The sequence below is a fragment of the Typopeltis vanoorti genome, chromosome 2, assembly GCF_054136105.1.
Source record: "Typopeltis vanoorti isolate ZY-2024b chromosome 2, IOZ_Tvanoo_1.0, whole genome shotgun sequence".
Taxonomy (NCBI): domain Eukaryota; kingdom Metazoa; phylum Arthropoda; class Arachnida; order Uropygi; family Thelyphonidae; genus Typopeltis; species Typopeltis vanoorti.
Window position 1 is genome coordinate 163,278,251 of NC_143550.1, and position 18,085 is coordinate 163,296,335.

At 36.3% G+C, this 18,085-nt stretch overlaps 1 protein-coding gene across 1 annotated transcript in view; it reads left to right on the plus strand.

Annotated features, from left to right (window-relative positions):
• The first annotated feature begins 468 nt into the window (after positions 1-468).
• LOC150109595 (uncharacterized) overlaps positions 469-18,085 on the plus strand; it is a 233,401-nt gene continuing 215,784 nt past the window's right edge. The window contains exon 1 of the mRNA XM_090402715.1: positions 469-582. Within this exon, the coding sequence (XP_090258841.1) occupies positions 469-582 (114 nt within the window). The remainder of the gene's footprint in view (positions 583-18,085) is intronic.

Here is an 18,085-nt window from a genome sequence, read left to right on the forward strand (position 1 = left end):
CCGAAATTAACAGATCTCGTAAATAACGCTCCCACCCACCTCATTGCAAATGTTTCTCTGCGAAGTGTTATTATTCATTATTTATTTAGTTGCTCGATGTATTTAATGGGATAATTCAAAACAACAGAAGTCGCCCTATGTTACGATGAACAGTGATATGGGAATATTAATGTTTCCTCTAATTTCCCTATCATTCGTTATACTGGTTTAGTTTGCTTTCGGTTGAGAACTGAATATAGGAGAATTATAAAGCTGATGAGTTTGTTAAAATGATCCCTTTTATTTTTATTCCTTATGCACTTTGATCTTAGCCAAAAGGCCGAGATATTCCATTGCATTAATACAACCTTTATATCTATCCATATGCATATCTATATATAGCCACCTAGTGGTGTGAATGCTACATAATATTATAAGTTATCCGGAGATTCTTCTCTAGTCAATGCCATAAACGTTTTCACATGCACGATGGCGGATAGACGTAGGAGAAGGCGAGGGTCGTCGGAATTAGAAGAATCAGAAGGAGAAGAGGTATCGGAAGTGTCAGATGATGAATTAGGCGCGGGAAAAGAATCGGATGTGGTAAGTTTATATTTCTTTTCCTTATTTAGTTATCTGGACGTAATTGCATTTTTATGACAAGTGACCAGACCTCATTGATGATGTCCATTAATCTTTGCATGTGTAGTCTATAAATATTCGTTACATAAAGTTTTTGCAATTCCCTTACTGTTTAAATAGCTTTGATTGTTCAAATCTAAGAACTTATGTAGCGGTTTTTGAGATGAAGTACTATTAATCGAAAAGGAATATTTATATTCTTGAAACTAAAAATAGAAATAAATAGTAGATATTGGGAGCGTATTCCTTCATATTTCGAAAAGTCCGCCTCCCCTTATTTAAATGTTTAATGTTCTCACATCGTTAATTCTCTTATGGACTGTTAAGCCCCCTCCGTAATTGTAAGTAAAATATATCTCGAGTTTAAGTCAGTTATTAAGGGAGCTGGTATTCATTCTTAGATGACATGCAGATATATATATATATATATATATATATATATATATATATAAAATCTGTTTCGATATTTCCGAATAGGTGTTTAGCTGTGGAATTAAAATGATGTCCTGCCTTGAAATTTTCCGTTTATAAGTAAAAAAAAAATGAAAACTGAATTCGTTTACTTGTATTGCATATTGAGTTCTGTCATGATGTAACCAAATGTAAACATCCTTGCTGTTCTACCCAATACTACAACTATATTTAAGAATTGCAATATAATAAAATACTTTTGTTTGATGCAAGGTGCCAAGCAATGTTTCCATGGCAACCACCCTTTCTGCTTATGTATACCAGGCCACACAGTAGTCAGTGAATTTTTCTGTGAGCACAATGCTTCCAGTAAATGGTCATGAACTAATTTAGCATGCTATATGTGAAAAATCTCCAGTTAAGAAACAAAGAAATATGCTTCTGTTAAGAGATTTTATTACTGTCTTGGAAGAAGCATGTTATTATTTATAATTGACTGATAAACAATAGTAAAAAGTTATGCAATAATTGTAAGATATTAAACAGTATTAGACTTATTTATGCTAATCAGAATGTTTCTAATCCAAATAACATTTAAAACCAACTAATTTCAAAGGTAGGAAAAAGAAAAGAAAAAAGTGACTAAAATTATATTAGATGCTATTAAAATAACTCAGTACCAAGAGATTTCTGATTTTTATTTTCTACAGAACAAAAACAAATAAATAGACTGAGAACTTGCTTATTTATGCTGATAGACTTATTATGCAAATCAGAATGTTTCTGAACCATGTTTCTGATCCAAATAACATTTAAAACCAACTAATTTCAAAGGTAAAAAAAAATGAAAAAAAGTGCCTAAAATTATATTAGATGCTATTAAAATAACTCGGTACTATACCAGAGATTTCTGATTTTATTTTCTACAGAACAAAGACAAATAAATAGACTGAGAACTTCCTGAAGTCTTGACCTTCAGAACAAAAACAAATAAATAGAATGAGAACTTGCTTATTTATGCTGATAGACTTATTATGCAAATCAGAATGTTTCTGAACCATGTTTCTGATCCAAATAACATTTAAAACCAACTAATTTCAAAGGTAAAAAAAAATGAAAAAAAGTGCCTAAAATTATATTAGATGCTATTAAAATAACTCGGTACTATACCAGAGATTTCTGATTTTATTTTCTACAGAACAAAGACAAATAAATAGACTGAGAACTTCCTGAAGTCTTGACATTCAGAACAAAAACAAATAAATAGAATGAGAACTTGCTTATTTATGCTGATAGACTTATTATGCAAATCAGAATGTTTCTGATCCGAATAACATTTAAAATCAACTAATTTCAAAGGTAAAAAAAATGAAAAAAGTGCCTAAAATTATATTAGATGCTATTAAAATAACACGGCACTATACCAGAGATTTCTGATTTTATTTTCTACAGAACAAAGACAAATAAATAGATTGAGAACTTGCTGAAGTCTTGACCTTCATATAAAAAAGATTGTTGAAAATAGGATTGAATTATTTCTGATACTTTACATATCAGTTTCAAGCAAAAACTGTATAGTTATTTCTAGGAGATTTTATAAGTATGTGCACACAATTTTTTGAAAATCAGAGCAGTAATGCAATTGCTATCAATACCCACACAAAATGCTTTTTGGTCTCAAAGGATAAACTGCATTATGGTTTGTAATACAGACATTTTCTGCTTGAATCTCAGAATGAGATGTTCCTTTCTGAAGTGTTGAGGTTTTATTATTTTATTATTATTTTTTATTTGGTTTTAAATACATTTGTTATTATTATTTGAGACCCTCAGGGAGTCGAGGACTTATCGAGGAAGGCTATAAATCACCGAAACCAGCTGTCATACCTTCACTTAAATTCATTCACACTAGATGCACTCACTACCCCTAAAGGTAAACCATTCCACTCACTGCTTTCTAGGAGAAAAACCTAGCTCTTACCCTTTCTTGACTGTGAACAAACTTAACTTCCATGGATGCCTAGTGTTCTCTCTCCACCTTCCATATAATGAAAAATTTCATCAGATGATATAACACCCATTCAAAAGTTTATAGGCGTTATCATATCACCCCTCTTTCTCCTGTTAACCAGAGTCTGCAATCTGTCCTCATAATCTAAATCCCATAAACTGGATATAATTTTTGTAACTCTTCTTTGCGCCCTTTCCACAGCTTCTTTATTCCCTTGAAACCTGGGAGACCAAATCTGCATACAATAATCCAGGTGTGGTCGTATAAAGAGGCAAATTGACTTCCTTATCCTTCATGTCAAGGTTCGCTTCAGCATCACAATTATCCTCTGAGTTGTGTTTCCAACTTTTGCAATGTGGCCTTTGAATTTTAAATTCCTATCTACCAATAAACTAAGATCCCTTGATTCTTCAGTTTATTGTAGCCAGTGGCGTAGCTATAGGGGGCAGTCTGCTCCAGGTGGCACTTTGAACCTTTTTGAACTTTTGCAGTTAATTCTAAAATACAGTCTTGAGAACTCATTTCCAAATATTGTAATACTACTGCGAATTTTCCTTACAATTGCTGTAAGTGTTGCTAGTTGTGAGAGGAGTTTTTCTAAATAAAATTGATTTAAGAATTACCTACATTACTATAAAATAGACTTTGCCAATGTCATCGATTTTGCTAACAGAAAAGCAAGAAATATAACATATTAGAATGTTGAAATTAAAGTTTTACTTCAAAAATAAACATAGTGTTTTAATTTATTTCCCTATATGTCGTTTTGACTTTTTGTAGTATTTTTGGTGTATTGAGAGGGGTGGCAAAAGCCCGTTACACTACTGCTTGTAGCATAACCCTGCTAATGTAATATGCCTCTGGAACTCTAATCATGCTAAAGTGCATAACTTTACGTTTACTAACATTAAATTGACAACTATTTTCGTTTGTCCAAATTTCCAGCCTATTCAAATCATTTTGTAATTGCTGAATATCAGCAGCATCCCTGATTGCCCTGCCTATCTTCACATCATAAGCAATTGCACATCTGACTGATGCATAGGTTAAACAATAATGGCTCAAAAAGACTGAACCCCGAGGTACACCACTGGTCACTTTAAATCTGGTAGATTCACACCCTCTGCATAACCCTGCTAATGTAATATGCCTCTGGAACTCTAATCATGCTAAAGTGCATAACTTTACATTTACTAACATTAAATTGACAACTATTTTCGTTTGTCCAAATTTCCAGCCTATTCAAATCATTTTGTAATTGCTGAATATCAGCAGCATCCCTGATTGCCCTACCTATCTTCACATCATAAGCAATTGCACATCTGACTGATGCATAGGTTAAACAATAATGGCTCAAAAAGACTGAACCCCGAGGTACACCACTGGTCACTTTAAATCTGGTAGATTCACACCCTCTGTATACCACTTTTTGATATCCATCTGTCAACCATCCCCTAATCCAAGTCAAGAGTTTATATTCTAATCTCATATTCTCCGGTTTATGCAACAGCCTTTCGTGTGGTATCCTATCAAATGCCTTGGAAAAATCCAACATTATCATAGTGTATCCATTCCCTTTATCTAATTCAGCCGTAACATTGTTATAAATATAAGCAAATTGCTAAAACATGACCTTCCTTTAGTAAACCCATGCTAATAGTCTTTTGTCTGTATGCAAGTTATTACCAATTTCTCAAAAAATCTTCACTACCACACCAGAGATACTGATAGATCAGTAGTTAGACACATATCAGTTTTTGCACCACTCCTGATGAGATAATTCAAAACAACCGAAATTGCCCTGGGTTACAATGAATAGTAATGTGGGAATATTAATGTTTCTCTGCTTTCCTTATCATTCATTATGCTGGGTTTGTGGGATTTTGATTGAGAACTGAACTAATGAAAGTTTGATAAGTTTGGTAAAATGATCCCTTCTGTGTTTAGCTTTTGTTTTGTTTGTATTTTGTTATACAGAATTTTCTGAAATGCAGAAGAGTAATACAACTGCTGTTGATGCACATGCAAAATGCTCTTTATCTAAAACTGCATTATGCTTTGCAATAGACATTTTCTATTGGAATCTCAGTTGAGATTCATTATGCTTCTGTTTTTGATGTAGTGTAATATGATAGCAGTTTACTAAGAGGAAAAACCATCTTTTGTCTTTATGTGTGTGTGTTTGGGGGGGGGGGGGTTAAAAATAAATTGTATAAAAAGTTACAGCATGAAAAATTCAATAATATATTCTTTCTTTTTTTTGTATTCTGAGATTTATTTATTGAATTATGAATAACATCATTAACTCTGTGCATGCAGTTGAAGTAGTAATCTCTCTTTTAAGACATACTAGACCGCAGCTTTTCAGATGTTTATAGGTAAGCCTAGTGAATATTGTGCTAAATCATGTATGATCATGTATGAAGCACCTGCAAATGTTTAGATGTCTAATATTGGTTATAAGAATTGTAAAAAATAAAATTTGTTTTTGTGCTTTCAGAATAAAAGAATTCAGAATTTTCAGGTGTCTTAAGTTTCAGTGATGGCAATGGTTCTAAGGATATGAGTGTTGTTTGCCAGCAGAGCTGAGTAGCATTATTGAGAGGAAGGAGGGCAACCATTAGGTTGCAAAGGACTTCATATTAGGTGATATGGTTGGGGATATGAAAGAGCTGAAAGATGGTGTCAACTGTGTCATTGAATCTTGAGTGAGGAGATAGAAGTGGAAGTTATGAAAAATGAGTTAACCCAATTTATTTTCAACCAGAGATTAGAATTGAAAGGCTGACTGATGCAAGACAAACAAGAAGTGTGAGAGAAAGTTATGGGAATGAGAGAGAGAATGGGTGAACCAAGAGTACAAGAGCACGAGAAAGAGAGAGATGAGTGGAAGGCAGATGATAAGTGGGAGAGTAAGGAAGGATATTGTTGGAGGAGAGGGTGTGAGGGATGCAAGTGAGCAAGGAATGAATTGAGATTCATTGATTCATGGTGTGCAGAGTAGAATGTTAGAGGAGTGTTTGCCTGGAATGATGGTGTGTCTATGGCAATAAAGCAAAGTGAGAATGCAGATAATATGATAGTGTTTTGTGGTACAAATTGCTACATATTATTAGTACATACACATTAGAAACTGTGTAGCAGAGAAGTATTAGCAGTAATAGTGAATGGAATGGCATGATAGCGAGAATGTGCTGATAGAGAGGTCTGGAATATAAATATATGGATGCTTACAGTGCATTTGAGGATACAAGAGTTTTTTTTTTTTTTCCTACTCATGAAAAGTAAGCCTATAATACATTGTGAGTGGGCTGTAGATTTTTACTTGTTTTCATTAATTTTTATAATTTGTTTTTATATTTCTTAATTTTTTTTTTACATAATATGTAAACTTTGATGTAGAGACCAAACATGGAACTTTTTCAAGCTACTTCAGGTCTCCAATAAGCAGGGTGCTGATCTCGTACTGGGTGATGAAATTCATCTCCCACCTAAAGACGATCACAAACATCCATGCCCATGCAGAATTGAAACCTGTGACTTGTTGGTTGGAGAGAGGATACGCTAACCACTTGACCAACAAGGCCACAAGACATGGACTTGTGGACAAGAAATTCTATTCAAATGTAGATTTGAATAGAAGTAGAAGAGTATAGCATATTTTGGCAGGATAAGAAGGGCTCACTAGCTCATGGTTCACTGGCAGCATTTGTACACGAATGTTTCAGTTTTTCAGATAAGTTTTTTTGGCTAATTAATTGTGAATTTTATGTGTTTGTGTATAAAAGTTGTAGAAGTTATGTGCTTGCAATGTTTATGTTGTGTGTGCTTGTTTGAGTTTACATAGGTTGGTTGATTGGCAGGGCCTCTGCTACTCTGCTCATGCAAAAAGTTAAGCAAGTTTGAGCAGTTAGTAGTTGGAAGGGGTTCAGTCGTTCGATGCTGTTGGCACACTCTCCCCAGATGAGTGTTTGGACTCCCTGGAGGTGTCACATAATAATAATAAAATTCTTTAAATTTAGAATAAAATAATACTAAGTGGCATAGATAGCAGGATAGTAGTGGCTTTGACTGTGTATTAATTGAATTTTGATTTTAGTCATTTCTTGAAGTGTGAAGTGGCATAATCTAGCAAGTATATATTTGTTATATCAGTAAATTATGGATTCTTAAGGTGGATGGAAGGAGAGTGTGTACGAAGTGTAAAATGAGTTGAATTGCTGATGGACAGTGACTGAGAGTGATAGTAACGACAAGAATGAGTGCTTGTCTGATAGCAAAACGAGATACTGTGAAAGAGCAGTGAATGTGTAAGAAAGTCATGTTAGAGGTTTAATGGAATATTAGCAGCACTGAGAAACGATTAAAACTAATTTTAATACTTCCAATATTTCGTCTCCATCACAGAGACATCTTTGGGGATTACAAAAACTTTTTGTAACAACACACACAAATACAATACAAAGTGAAACTAAAGTCTTATCTAGGTGGTGCACCCTCTATGGGCATTTTCAGGTGGCCTGGGGTGTAAAGAGGGATCTCTTTACATCTGGGGGGGGGACGAGAACAGAATGGTTTGAGTTTTTTTGTAAATGTAAATGTTTCTTCCTGGCCTCTTGACATTACAAAAAAACATAAAAACCATTCTGTTCTCATCCCCCCCTCCCCCCCCCCTGATATACAGTTTACCCAAAATCCACAAACCTAATTCTCCCCTAAGACCTATAGTAGATGCCACCATTGCACCTTGCTGCAAATTATCAAAGCAGCTAGCTAACTCTTTGAAACCTCTCATTGGTCTTACCTCATCTTATGTAAAAAAAACTCCACCCATTTTAAAAACTTAATTGAAAATCTTACTTTAAATAATACAGATATATTAGTCAGCTTTGACATCATCTCTTTGTTTACAAATATTCCCCTAATTGACACCTTAACACTCTTAAAAAACGTTTTTCCTTCTGATATCTTAGAGCTCTTTTCCTTTGCCATCAACTCTGGTTATTTCTCTTGGAAGAACAAAATCCATAGACAGATAGAGGGAACTGCCATGGGTTCCCCCCCCTCTTGCCAATTATTACATGGAAAATTTTGAAAAATGAGCCATTGACTCTTCCCCTCTAAAACCTTCTGTTTGGCTAAGATATGTATATGATATGTTCTCTATTTGGCCTCATGGCCCAGACACATTAGATTCCTTCCTCAGTCACCTCAATAGTCTACATCCAAGAATCCAGTTTACCATGGAAAAGGAAAATAACAATAGTTTACCCTTCCTAGACACCTTAGTAACATGCCTTCCTAATGGTAACCTTTCTTTCTCTGTATATAGAAAACCTACTCATACAGGTAGATACATTAACAAACTCTCCTGCCACCACCCCTCCCAGCAATATGGTATTATTAAAACTCTGACCAATAGGGCCCACAATCTTTGTTCCAGTAAAACTGCCCTGTCAACTGAACTCATACACAACACTTTCCTTTCCAATGGCTATAATGACTAGAAAATTAAAAAAATAATAAAGTCCTTCTCCATTCCCCGACCATCTCTTTAGAAAGACTTCAGAAATGCCATCACTATTCCTTACATCCATGGTACTTCAGAAAAAATAGCTAGATCATTAAAAAAGTACAACCTCCATACAGCTTTTAAGCCCCACCATAAACTTGCTACCCTTATCCGCTCCACTAAAGACCAGCTCCCCCCTCTTTCAGTGCCTGGTGTATATAGAGTACCTTGTTCCTGTAAACTTGCCTACTTCGGACAAACAGGCAGGTCAGCATCCATCTGGTTAGAAGAACACAGTTCTCCATCTGCAAACACGATTATGGTCAGTCTGGCCTTGCAGACCATGTTTTGGATACATCCTACAGAGTCTCCTGGGAAAAAACTACCATACTCCACCATCATAAATTCAAAAAAGAAAGACTATTCTTTGAATCTGCATCTGCACGCAGGAATCAACCTAATTTAAACAAATACGTTGCTTAAATTTCACTAAACTTCCCAAAATTTGGGAAACTTTAATTATCAGAGATCCCTCTTTATATCCCAGGCCACCTGCAAATGCCCATAGAGGGCGCACCACCTAGTTAGGACTTTAGTTTCACTTTGTATTGTATTTGTGTGTGTGTGTTGTTACAAAACGTTTTTGTAATCCCCAACGATGTCTCCGTGACAGAGACTAAATGTTGGAAGTATTAAAATTAGTTTTAATCGTTTCTCAGTGCTGTTAATATTCCGTAAACCTCTAACATGAATTCTTCACAGCACTTAACCCTCAACACACATGTAAGAAAGTAATGAAAAAGCAAGTGAATGATACGGTGCAAGAAGTAATCAATGGTAGTATGAATGATGTAAGCAATACAGGCATTGCAAAAGTCAAGCGAATGTAGTACAAAATGAGGAGGATGGGAAAGACTGTGAAATAATAGAACAAAGGGAAGAATAGTAAAGATAGTTAGAATATGTAGGAAGAGAGAACTTCAATATGTGAATGTATGGGATAAATCTGAAGGCAGGAGATGCAGTTTGCTTCAGATGGTCTCCATTTGAGTGACATTGGTGTGAAGCTGGGTAGATTGTTGATGAGGGGATGTGTACCCGGCCAGGGAAATGAAACTAGTGGTTGGACTATTAGTGTTCGTTACTAGAATTGGTGTGAGATAGGAATACAGAGATGATCTCAATCAGAGCAGCAGTCAAAAGACTTGAATGATGGGATAAGGAATTGTGAATAAGGGAACCAGAGAAAAGCTCTTTTGCTTATACACCAATGCAAGGAATAAGGTTGTCGAGTTTGTAGCCTTGATAATGCAGTTAGTCAGTCCACAAATCATTGGTTTAGCAAGACATGGTTAATAGAGGATGACATACTCGCAGAGATAGAATGGGATGGTTATAGCATTTTTTTGAAAAGATGGAAAAGATAAAAAAAGAAGGTGAGATATTACTGATGATTTCAGAAGTATTGTGTCCTCTCCCTCTGTGGCACTTGAAGGAAGCAGTAATGATAATGGCTTTGAGGCCATTTGATGTGAGGGATGTTAGTGGGATGTTGCTATAGGCTAGGAAATGCAGACGAAGATGATTTGAGAAATGTTCAGACAGATGAGACTGGTGAGCAACAGGAGGGTAATTATAGGTGAATTTAATTATAGCAGAATTGACTAGAAGCAGGAAATGTCATGTAAGGTTATCAAATTTCTTGAGCTACTTAGAGATAACTATTTTATGCAGCATTTAGTTGAAACAACATGTATGACTTGAGTGTTGGACTTAATATATTGTCTCGTACAGAGGATATCACCACAATGCCAACAATTGGGAGAGTATCTAGGGCAGGTACAGGCTTCACAGAATGAGAGAGAGAGATGCATGGAATTATGGAGCAGGGGACTATGATAAATGAAGGAAACAGGTTGGTGATGTGCAGTGACTTAATCAGTTGAAGTATCACCAGTGCCTGGTACTTGGTCGTGAATCAATTATTTATGGCAATGTCAATTTGCATTCCTAAGGGTCAGGGGCTAAATAAAGTAGGAATCATGATATTATGCAGGAGCTTCTCGGCAAGAGGACATTATGGAGGAGATATAAAGAACAGGGTATCCCTCAGCAGCACGAGGAGTATATGGTGCAGGCTAGGAAGGTGATGAGTATAGTAATGAAAGTGAATTAGCATATGAAAAGAGTGGTCAAAGCAGTGAAGCAAAACCCTAGAGAATTCTACAGCCTTGTTGGGTGAATATGGAAGACTGGCTTTAGTCTGCTGGACATGGAACATGAGTAGTCACATTGTTGAAGATATAGTGGAAATGTTCAGTGAGTATTTCTTTAGTGTATTTTATATATGTGTTTATGTAGAGTGGGGTGGGTGGTAGGAATATTGGTGTTGAATAGCAATAGGAAGGAGGATAGAAGACTGACAATTCAAGAATGGGAAGTGTTTAGAATATTAAGTAACATGTCTCTAACTCATTTGGATTGTTACTTATGTAGTGGCACTACTTTTTTGTTTCTACTCTTCTGGGTTCGTTCCTGTTGCTCCAAGCTCTTTTTGCACATTCCCATTGTATGCATGGTGATATCCCATTCAGTTTCACAGCCTTATTAACATCAAAGTTACTTAATATTCGTGTGTTGAGGCTTAAGTGCTGTGCAGAATTCATGTTGGAGGTTTGGAATAATTATCAGCACTGAGAAAGGGTTAAAAATAATTTTAATACTTCCAATATTTTGTCTCTGTCACAGAGACATCTTCAGGGGCCCTTATCAGCTCTGGTGATGACAATACTTTTTTCTTTCCGTAATTTTCTGAGGGCAGAGATTTGTCTGGAAGATAAATTCGTTCTTGGAGGTGACGACTGAGAGAGAATGTTAGCTACGTCAAGTCTAATGTTATTGGCTGTTTCTGGAACTAAGTGACATATTCTGCGTTCAGTGTTGTTTATAATATCCAATACCGGAACTTCTTTAGGTGCGATGGCAAAATTGTGTCTGAGGGGCACTAACAGCAATAACATCTTCGTTGAGTCATTTTGATGACAGGTTGACTACTGTATGGAGCGGTTGAGCTTGAGTTGGCGGTTTAGATTTACAGAGGTTATTAAACTGCCCTTTCAACTGAACTCGCACACATACACAACACCTTCCTTTCCAGTGACTACAATGACCACAGGATTAAAAAAAAAAAAAAAAAATCATTCCCCGACCACCTCTTCAGAAGGACTATAGAAATGCCATCACCATGCATTACATCCATGGTACATCAGAAAAAATAGCCAGATCATTAAAAAAGTACAACCTCCATACAGCTTTTAAGCCCTACCGTAAACTTGCTACCCTTATCTGTTCCACCAAAGACTAACTCCCTCCTCTCTCAGTACCTGGAGTATATAGAGTACCTTGTGCCTGTAAACTGGCACTTCGGATACACAGGCAGGTCAGCATCCATTCGGTTAGAAGAACACAGATCTTACATCTGCAATCACAATTATGGTCAATCTGGCCTTGCAGACCATGTTTTGGATACTACCCACAGAATCTCCTGGAAAAAATGACCATACTCCACCATAGTAAATTCAAAAGAGAAAGACTGTTTTTTGAATCTACATCGGCACTCAGGAATCAACCTAATTTAAACAAATACGGTTGCATTAAACTTCCCAAAATTTGGGAAACATTAATTATTAGAGATCCCTCATTATATCTTAGGCCACCTGCAATTGCCCATAGAGGATGCACCACCTAGATAGGGCTTTAGTTTCACTCACTACTGTATTGCTTTTGTGTGTGTTGTTACGAAAAGTGTTTTGTAATCCCTGAAGATGTCTCTGTGACAGAGACGAAATATTGGAAGTATTAAAATTATTTTTAATCCTTTCTCAGTGCTGATAATTATTCCATTAAACCTCCAACATGAATTCTGCACAGCACTTAAGCCTCAACACACGAATATTAAGTAACTTTGATGTTTAAACAAATACGGTTGCATTAAACTTCCCAAAATTTGGGAAACATTAATTATTAGAGATCCCTCATTATATCTTAGGCCACCTCTGTGGGACTGAATGGGATATCACCATGCATACTATGGGAATGTGCAAAAAGAGCTTGGAGCAACAGGAATGAACCCAGAAGAGTAGAAACAAAAAAGTAGTACTACTGCATAAGGAACAATCCAAATGAGTTAGAGAGGCTGGTTAAAAACAGAATACAAACTTGGATTAGTTAGAATGAAAATCTTTCGAGAGAGAGAGAGCAGCATGGGGTTGTTAAGGGGAGGTCATGATTTAATAAGTTGGTTACATTTTATAATAGGGTGACTAGTATATTGGATGGAGGAGATGCTTATACTGTGATTTATCTGGATTTTGCTAAAGCATTTCATTGAGTACTGCTGTTGATATTGAGCAGGATGGGGGGTGGATAGTCATTTAGTAGTTTGGTTACAGGGATGGTGGTTAGCAGCAGCAAGTTGCATATGAAGGTGCATTGTCCCAAAAACGGAAAGTGACAAATAGGGTATTAGAGGTTTCTGTTCTGGGACAACTATTGTTTAACTTATATATCAGTGATATAAGTTCATGGTGTGAAAGGAGATATTGAGTTGTTTGCTCTTCCTAATTTAACATGATCAGCGATGTCTGGAAGTTCTGACGTGTTCAGGAAGTTCTATTCAAATTCAAGAGAATTTGAATAGGTTTGTGCTTTGGGCTAAGAACAATAATTTCATTTCATTGGTACTAAGTGTAAAATTATTCAGCTTGGCCAGAGAAGATGGAGCAAGGTTTACTATACTGGAGGAACTTTGTTTCAGTCAGTGGACAAGGCAGGAGATTTCAGGATCTTGACAGATAGGGAACTGAAGTTCAGGGGACATGTTGCAAATGTAAAGGTTACCCAGAAACTGTTATAATGTGAAGAACACTAACACAGATGGATAAGTAGGTGATAGTTCCACAGTATAAGGCTTTTTTTTTGGGGGGGGGGGGCTTCTCCCCACAATACGTTATTTTTAAATCTATAGTACATTTGTACTGTGAGTGGCTGGGCTAAGTATTTTATTATTATTATTTTTTTATCAGTTTTATATATTTTTCTTTGTATTTTTTATTTTTATTTATGTTTACATAGTCTGAAACTCTGTTCAAGAGGCCAAACATGGAACTTTTGCAAGCCACTTCAAGCCCCCAGTTAGGCCTTAGATTTCTGTACACACATCTGGCTACTTTGCTATATTGAGTTTAAGGAAGTATTGGAGCAGAAGTGAATAACTAAGACTATCTATCTGGCTCAGGGTTCTGGAATTGAGTATTAGGACAGATTGAGGGAATGTGGTCTTCAGATCTTGGCAGATAGAAAGAGAAGGGATGATGTAATTGAGAGGTTTAAGTTGGTGAGAGGAGCGTGTCCAATAGATACAGGAGAATTATTACATAAGATAATGAATGATGTGATAATGAGAGGTCATTCCTGAAATTGCACAAAGGTTATATATGGAAATGAAAATAATTTTTGCTTGGTGGGTGGTTAATGGATGGAATTGTTATAGTGGGTGGTGAGTTCTCCAGCTCGAATGTCTTCAAGGCAAGGTACAATAGTTATTGTGGTCTGTGAGTATTCAGTCTTCCACAATGCATCTTCAGATTCCTTGGAAGCTTAAAGATAATATAATAATTATTATTACTGCATGAACACCTCATTGGAGTCCTGTGACTTATCGTGAAAGACCAAAATTATCAATGCAATATCTATCATACCTCTTCTTGAAACCATTAACAGACAAAGCACTCACAACTGATTCAAGCAACCCATTCCATTCATTCACAACTCTCCAAGCAAAAAATCTAGTCCTCGCTGTTTCCTAACCACACTCTTATCCAACTTTCAGAGATGATCTCTTGTTCTGCCCCCCCCCCCCCCCCCCCGCCATTAGCCAAATGCTGAAACATTTCCCCTGTATCAATCCTATAAAATCCTTTAAGTGACTTAAATGATTCTATCATATCCCCTACCTTTTGTTTTTGTTTTTCGTCTATTAACCAACTTTTACAATTCACAAAACCTCAATCTATTTTCATTGAGAGCATTCCACAGACCACTCACCTCTGTATCCTCTCCACCACTACCTCATCTCCAAGAAACCCAGATGACCATACCTGAGTACAGTAATCCAGAAGTCAATGTATCAAAGCTTTATAAAAGGTAATAACTCTCATCTCTGCTTGTTAGTGTTCTCTTCAATAACAAAGTAATCCTGTGAGCTACCCTGGCTACCTTAGCAATATGACTTCTAAACTTCAGATCTGTACCAACTACTACCCCAGATCCCCGGCTTCATTAGTTTCCTGTTTCCTGGAGTACAGTTCCCTTAGTGTAGTATACATTTGTAATCTTTTTATCCCAAAATACATAACTTGTTTTTTCACATTAAATTGACATCCATTATTTTTTGCCCATACTATGAACCTATTTAAATCATCCTTCAAGCTCTCTACATCACATTGATTAACTATTACAATAGTTATTGTAATAGTTAATCAATTTGATGGTCCAGGCACAGAGCTCTGCAGCACATCACTAGTCACCTGTCTTCTCCTGGATTCTGCTCCTCCATGTACTACTTCTTGGTATCTGCAGATCAGCCACCTTTTTATCCATATCACCAGTTTTATATACATCCCCATTTGTTGCAGTTTGCATAACAGAGTTCCATGTAGGGCTTTGCAAAATCAACGGTATCATAGTGTAGCCATTCCTTTTATCCAACTCAGCTGCCACTCTATTATATAAAAATGTTAGTAGATTACTAAGGCATGACTGACCCTTCACAAAGAACATGTTGCTACCCCTCATAGAGTACCATGTTCTTCTCCACCTATTTCTGAATTCTCTTGATGACCATTTCTTCCAGCACTTTTATCACCACCACTCCTGAGATACTAATTGGTCTATAATTTGCTACCATCCTCCTTTATGACAAGGAATTATTTTTTCTCTCATTCTCTTGGGAATTTGCCAGAGTTGAGATTTAAATTAAACAGTCTAGTCAAAGGCATCACCAGTTCTCCTGCACATTCTCATAAAATGCAAGCTGATATCTCATCCAGTTCTATAGACATATTTGAATTCGGATTCTGCAATATCCTAAGTACCTCCAGTTCATTAACTTCTGTTCTCATGAGTTGCTGTTGCCTCTGTCATAACGGTATCTACACGTGGATGATATATTCTTGAAAAATTGTCACTCAGTAGCTCAAAAATTTCGTCTGCTTCTGTTACATCTCTACCATATGCATTCATTAAAGTTATTCTTCTATAGTCATTCTTTCTCCTACTCTACACATAACGAAAAAACTTCTGAGATTTCCTTTCAGATCTTCATCAAATTTCTTCTCATAATCTGGTTTTGTCTCCTTACCATGCTGGTCACCTTTCTTGTGTGATCCTTATACTGTTCATGAGTTAGCTGGTCACCATTATATATCCTTATATATCCTCCACAACATTTTTTTTTTTTTTTTTGTAGCTCATTAAAATGAGCTGCAAAAAAAAGAAACTTAGGAGGCATGCTGCCTCCTAAGTGTATCATAATCACCTTTCTTGTAGTTTCACATATACCTCTTCTTAACTGGAATTTCCACATGTTTTGTTACCTTGTAAGTCAAGACCACATGATCATTTTCCCGATTGGAGGCAATGTAGCTACCATAGTTATGGACAAGTCTTCTGAACCTATAACTAGATCCAATACTCTTGTACCCTGAGTCTCCTCTGTCAATTCTGTTTCAAGTAATTATCTCTCAGTAAGTGTATAAATTCCATTTCCTTCCTCCATGTGATCTTTCCTCTTTCAAATGTATGTCTCTGAAGTTGAAGTCTCCATAATAATTATTTAACTTGCACTGATTGTACTAATCTGCTGATGCATGTTCACATCATCCCTTGAACTCTTTGGCCTATAGCAGTAGCCAATTTTATATTTTATCCTATTGCTCAATCTCAAACCAGATCGACTCAAAAGAACTTCCATCTTCTCAATTGACACCTACTCTTGTTGGCTGAAGGTCATCTGCGGTACCCTATCCTTTGTACTGTCTACTCTGTCCTCCCTGAAAATACTAAATCTGTAACATTCTGTCCCTGTAACTACATCATTTATGTCCATCAAATTCGGGGAGAGGCTGTGTAGCTCAGTGGATGTGGTGTTTGCACTCCATGGTGCTTGACCGCACGAAGGAACTATTGCTCAATCTCAAAGACTTGCTTTCGAATCTAGTCGGTGACTAGAGAAAATTTTTTCTAAGCCTTTTTTTGGCCGGTTCTCGAGTTAGTCAATCTCTAACATGGGCAACCGGGTTTTTTCTCCTGGAAACTCGGGTTTTTCATCCCGTAAACTCAAGAAAATCGACCGTAGAACCCACACTATTTTCAGACATTGAAAATATTGTGTTAGGGACTACAAGATGGCGGCACTTGTTGAGCCGCCTCTTCACTGCGTGCCGTTTAATTGGTGATAGCCTTGGGCCAGCTACCTCTGAGTGACTACCAGTGGAGATTGAACTACCCACTTAGTCTCCAAAAGTTAGATAGGACTAAACAGCCTTGCCTACTCCCTATATAGAAACAAAAAGGCATTAGCTGGTTTTTTTTTTTATCAAATTCAGGCCATAGTTCCACAAACTCTACACCATTCCTTCTGCACAACCCTTCATTCCTTATACTCAACCTAATACTTCACTCTGAAAAGACTCAACTGATACTTAAAATAAGTAGCACTCTTTTCAGAGTGGAGAATTTGGAAGGAAATATTGCTAATAATTTTAAAAATGTTTTGTGTGAAGTGCACGTGCACATGACAAAATATTTAGTGAGATGTTATAGGCCAGGGAACACAGAGGGCAATGAACAGGAAATGTTTAGAGAGATCAGTTTGGTTAATGCAAAATGAATGATCATTAAGGAATATTTAAACTATAATAGTATAAATTTGGCAGAGGAAGCAGCATACAGTAGTAGATGAATGGAATTCTTGAAGGTCAATATGCTTAGAAATCAACGTGAAAGTTCTATGGATTAAAGAATTGCATGGGAAGGATATTGCATCTCCCATGTACTGCTGATATCTCTTCTTTTGCAATTCTTCCATCCTTGGAAGGGAGAGATTTCAGCAGTGTATTTGTGCCAGCGAAGAAGAGTGAAGAAATATTTATCAACAGCAATGGCAAATTGTGTTCCTCAACTTGAGGACTTCAACTGAAAATGTTAACATGATTTGGTGTAAAGGGGGATGACTAATGAAATCAAACAGGAACTGCAGATGAAAAAGAGGTTATGGGAAAAAAGAAATTATATATATTGGGAAATGGAAAATTTTGAATATGGCAGGAGAGATGATAGAGGAGCAGGATTAATAGAATTTGCAGAAAAAGAAAACCTGAACATCATGAATTCCTTTTTCAAGAGAAAAACACATAGGAAGTGGACATGGAAAAGTTGAAATGGAAAAACTAGTGAAATTAACTTTCTCC